This window comes from Triticum aestivum, chromosome 6A, assembly GCF_018294505.1.
Source record: "Triticum aestivum cultivar Chinese Spring chromosome 6A, IWGSC CS RefSeq v2.1, whole genome shotgun sequence".
Lineage (NCBI taxonomy): Eukaryota > Viridiplantae > Streptophyta > Magnoliopsida > Poales > Poaceae > Triticum > Triticum aestivum.
The window spans coordinates 62,640,755-62,646,017 of NC_057809.1; the positions used below are offsets into that span (position 1 = coordinate 62,640,755).

A 5,263-nucleotide genomic window follows, 5' to 3' on the forward strand; every position below is an offset into this window, starting at 1 on the left:
CAGAAGCCAGCGGAGAGGCGGCCGTGATTTGAGCGGCGGTGGCTGCAGGCGTCGGAACGACGCGCCGCAGGAGCGTGGGAGCGGGAGGGAGCATAGCGAGCCGTAATATTTTTATTATTCCTTTTGAGTTCCCATCAGGCATTTTGTATACCATGAACCATGATCCCCAAATTAATAATGTAGAAAGTAACTAGTAATTATTTGAAGATCTTTTGTGTCATTTTCTGCAGTTGATGCTTCCCTATAAAGCGTGTCAGTGTATGCATTACACAGCTGAAATTTGTATGCCAGTTGCGCGTCGAGTTGTGCATCCAATCAATTTGTGATGCAATTTCCACACCCTAAACATTTCAAATAAACTACAACTTACGAATGTATGTAGACTTATTTTAAAATGTAGATTCACTCACTTTGCTTCGTATGTAGTTATTTGTTGAAATCTTTAGAAAGACAAATATTTAAAAACGGAGGAAGTATAGATTCACTCACTTTGTTTTATATGTAATTACTTGTTGAAATCTCTAGAAGTAGTAGATAGTTGATGCTTCCCTGTAATGTTTTCTCATCTGAAAAAAAAAGAGAAAACACCGGTCAGGAAATCGTTCTTTTTACAGCCAAGCCCCCCAAAAACCTCAGCAAACCCCAAGGGACGCGGCCAAACAGGACACCCGGTCAGCCGCCCATGTTGCGCACGGCGATCGCCGCGGAGGCCCGGCGGCGCATCTCCCTTGCCCCGGCAAGATTCGCGCACGAGCTCGCGCAGGCGCAGGCGCAGGCCCAGACGGCCGTCCCTGAGCGGGGCGGCTTTGATCCATCGTGGGCCCCGCTCTACAGGAGAATCTCGAGGCTGTACGGCAGGCCGCCGGGAATGGTGGCGGCGGAGATGGACAACTATCTCCGCAAGCGGCGCCCGCTCTCCGCGGACCAGATCGTCGCCTACGTCCGGAAGCTCCGCAAGTTCAAGAGCAACGCTTGCGCGCTCGAGGTGAGTCCCCACCCCCAATCTCCCCGCAAAATTGTGGCTTGATTTGGATCGGGATGCGTTTGCGGCTTCATATATATTGCTGTTCGATGCCACGTTTGACATAGTACTAGCGTATTCGTGCTGAAAGTAGTGGGTTCGGGATGCATCTCCATTCCGCATTCTCTTTGTGGATAATTTCGATTTAAGGCCACACTATTGGAAATGCACGATGCAAACTGAATGTTCCTTTTAAGACTGAAGAATGGGCCAGGGTCAACTGATTGTGTTGGCAATCACCACAATGGTAATTTGATATCTGACGCTAACTGAAACTAGGTGCCATACTGCACATTGCTCCAGCTTCAGAGGTCAGCATTATAGGCAGGAAGGGAATTGTGTATCAGTAATAATAACGGTGATATATGTGCCGCTGCCTGTCCTTCCTGGGAACTTTGAAGAGGTGCCGCAGCTTCCTTTTCTTTCTACCCCCTCCGTTCGGAATTACTTGTCACAAAAATAGATGTATCTACAACTAAAATACATCTAGATACATTCATTTCTTGGACGAGTAATTCTGAACAGAGGGAGTAAATATTATAGCTCCTTGGTTTTCACTTTTCGTTGTCTGATAACGTGATAGGAAATAGTATGAAAAAGATGATTGTGTATAAGATGATTTTGGCCTCAGACTTAGACACTTGGTGCATTGAGTTGAATTTTACTGAAGTGGCTTAATAAATAAATATTAAAAGATTGGACTTAAATGACCAGTGAGTCGGTGGCTTTAGGTTCCATTACGCGTGTTGATTTAGTGCATCCATGCAGGTGCTGACGTGTAGAGGAGGGAAGCAGATGGCTGTATTTGAGAGGGATCGACAGTCAGACCTGTTGTTATTTTAGTATAAGGGTGATGTTTTGTAAAACAGATAGGCCACAAATGCTGGGCCTATAAGCAACATGTTGATGTACCAGCAGTTTTCTTTATGAAACCCTGGATTTTCTGTATTTGCACAAAAACTAGCAACTGGTGGGTGTTTGCTTAATTATAGTGTTTTTTAATTCTTGAAACAAGCTTCACTTGCTTTTGGTTGGAATTGAACAGTTTATAGATTTTAGGAATTAGCCAGTTGTAGGTGGATACAAAGTCCTGACAAGTGAGCGGCCCTAGAGCCGGGAGGGGGCTCTGAAGGGCAATTGGAGAACTAAGGACATGATAGAAGTTGGATGTTCTCCACGAACTCAGAATGTCCCGTCAGACTACAACAGCCCTCCAGTTATTTATAGCAGGGGATGTCCTAGGGTTACTTCACATTTTACCAATATGAACTGTAAACGACGCACAGAAGTCATGTTCTCACGAATAACTGGTGGCACTATCGCCTATATGCACTTTCCATTTCTTGGTGTCTGGTTTCAGATGTAAGATTTGGGACCTTTTGTACACCATATCTTCACCCAACGAGACCCCCTAACTCTTCCGTACATCACGTTTCTTGTTGTCATATCATGAGCCTCCTGTCCCTTCCCAGCGTGGCTTGGAAGTCTCTCGGCCCTGGTCCTCTGGGCGGTGGGGAGGGGGGGCATGTTGGACCGGCCCCGGGAGATTTCTTTCGAAGCCAGGCCTTCTGGAGGCGTACGGGACATTCAAGTGGCCTTGGGTTCCGGGTACCGCCCTTTCCTCTCACAACACTGTTTCTCGGCCTTGGGTAGGATCCTGGGAGTCCCCTCCCCTCCCTTCTTCATCCATAAGTGTCCTTTGGGCTCTCACAATGCTGTCCCTTGGTCTTGGATCAGCCCGGGTAGGGATTGACTCGGGCGCACACTGGCACAGGAATCGGGGACCGTAATCCATTTCCCAACACCAGTAATTTAGGAATATTTGTAGAGGCATATGTTAAGGTTAGGACTGAATCCAAAATAATACATGTCGCTATGATAAAGAGATAGCATGGGAGCGTTTTGCTGCACTCCCATCAGAAAATGATTCTTCTACAAACAGTATTTCCAATCAATTAGAAACTCAGTTATGAAGCTTATGATTGATAATTATGAATGCTGTCACCAGAGAGAATACATTGAGAGAGAAAATGCATTTGCCATGAGCTAGTTCATTAGAACAGTGAATTTGTGTTGTAGTTAACGTTTCTAACAGACAATTGGTAGAAACATTTTGATGGGTAATTTTTTCAAACAAGCATCTCTTTCATGTGCTGTACAAATAACCGCTGATCAAACATATACAGTCTGAGATTTGAACAATGAGCTCTACCACAAAAACAATTGATGGTTAAGAATGGTCTTAAATAGAGTTAATTTCCAATTTTGGGGAATTAATCTGCCATTGGTAGCTTGCCCGTAACACACTCTACTGCTAAGTCGGGGATGTCGATTCTCACACATAAATAGGCAAAAACCTGGAGAAAATATGTCCTAGAGGGAAGGAAAGTAAGACTTCACAATAGGAAATGAAGGTTCAAGTTCTAACAGTAGAGGTTTAAATTATGATGGCATTAATGCGTCTCTCCTAAGGATCTTTTTTATGTTCACTGTAGAGATTTCATATGCTGTTCTGGTGCAACCTCTTTCTGAGCAGAGTATCTTTTTTATGTTCACTGTATAATATCCAGCTGTGTTGTTTTGTACCCAGTTGATGGACTGGATGGAATCTCGTGGAGCAAAGTTGATACCTGGGCATCAAGCGCTGCGGCTTGGCCTGGTTTCAAAAGTGCATGGGATACAGGCAGCTGAAGAATATTTCTGGAGCCTTCCTGATAAGTCAAAGAAAACTTATTCATCTTTGCTTAACTGCTATGGTGAACACAGAATGGCAAGCAAAGGTCTGGAACTCTATGAGAAGATGAAAGTCATGGACATTGTTCCAAATACACTGTTGTACAACAACTTGATGACTTTGTACCAAAAGGCGGGCCAGCCAGAGAAAATCCCCTCCACATTTGAAGAAATGCGAGAAAGTGGTATAAGTGCTAACAATTTTACATATTGCATATTGATAGAAAGCTATGTTACAATGAATGACCTGGAGGCTGCAGAGAAAGTCCTGGAAGAATTGCAGAAGGTGGCTCCAGTTCACTGGTCCTTGTACACTATGATGGCAAACAATTACCTCAAACAAGAGCTGTTTGGAAAGGCAGAAGTGGCCCTAAAGAAAGCTGAGGAAGTCATGGATAAAGCTGAGTTGTTGTCCTGGCATTTCCTCATCTCTTTGTATGCCCGTTCTGGCAATTCAACCGAGCTTAAGAGGATCTGGGAGTCTTTGAAGTCCACATTCAAGAAATGCTCGAACAAAAACTATCTTGTGATGCTTGAAGCTCTGAGTATGATTGATGACCTTGAGTCTTTGCAGCAAATCTTTCAGGAGTGGGAATCGAGTAATGAACATTACGACATGAGGATAACAAATGTCATGATCAAAGCTTACCTTGATAAGGGCATGATAGACGAAGCTGAGGCTATCCGTCAGAGCACCATGTCTCAGGGCCATTGCAACGGGAGGACGGTTTACATGTTTGCCGAGTTCTATTTGGACAAATCTGATGTTACCGCGGCACTGGAGATCTTGAGAGATGCAAAGAAGATGCTTACGGCACACAAATGGGTGCCATCGGAAAAGCTTACGAGCAGATTTCTGAAGCACTATGAAGAGTCAAAGGATGTTGATGGTGTGGAGTCTTTCTGCGAGTGCCTGAAGAAGCTCGAATGCCTTGATGCGGAAGCTTATGAGGGCATGGTGCGGACCTATATAGCTGCAGGTAGAACCAACCCATCCATTGCTCAGCGCATCGAAGATGATGGGATTCACGTTGGCCCTGAGACGACGAAATTGCTGGAGCGTGTTTCCGGCAATTGAAACTGAGAAGGAAAGAAACTTTGTAAGAACTCGAGGCCACTGTAGAATTTTTCTTTATTATAGAGCAGAATTATGACTTGTTGAAGATGTCGTTATCTCGTGTAAAACTTGATGTCACCGGATGAAGTACATGAATTGCAAGGTCTTTTGGCATTTTACATTTGACCCCCTGACTACTGTGTACCATCTATCTAAGCTGCTAATACGATGGAGGAGTCATTTTCAATTATTTTCATGTTGCTCAGGTACTTAACCAGTCGATTGCAGTACCCAGGTATTCTCTAATGTTTAATGTTGCCGACCATTCGTGAAGAGGCGCAAGGAAGCGGTGAGTGATTTCTGATATATTATTTGTTTGCGCCAGGTAGTGTTTTTTTAGGGAATCTGGCTTACATAATTAATCAACCATTTGGGGTACAATGCAATGTCGG

The 5,263-nt window shown here is 44.3% G+C and overlaps 1 protein-coding gene across 1 annotated transcript; it reads left to right on the top strand.

Annotated features, from left to right (window-relative positions):
• Positions 1 to 642: 642 nt before the first annotated feature.
• LOC123132029 (pentatricopeptide repeat-containing protein At4g01990, mitochondrial) lies at positions 643 to 4,990 on the top strand. The gene is made up of 2 exons (XM_044551776.1): positions 643 to 985; positions 3,612 to 4,990. The coding sequence occupies exons 1-2, from the start codon at positions 683 to 685 to the stop codon at positions 4,830 to 4,832; spliced, it is 1,524 nt and encodes a 507-aa protein (XP_044407711.1). The 5' UTR covers positions 643 to 682; the 3' UTR covers positions 4,833 to 4,990.
• Positions 4,991 to 5,263: the final 273 nt, after the last annotated feature.

Coding starts and splice junctions, on each gene's coding strand:
- LOC123132029 (XM_044551776.1), top strand. CDS start 683: ATGTTGCGCACGGCGATCGCCGCGGAGGCCCGGCGGCGCATCTCCCTT. Junction 986..3,611: donor GCAACGCTTGCGCGCTCGAG/GTGAGTCCCCAC, acceptor TTTTGTACCCAG/TTGATGGACTGGATGGAATC.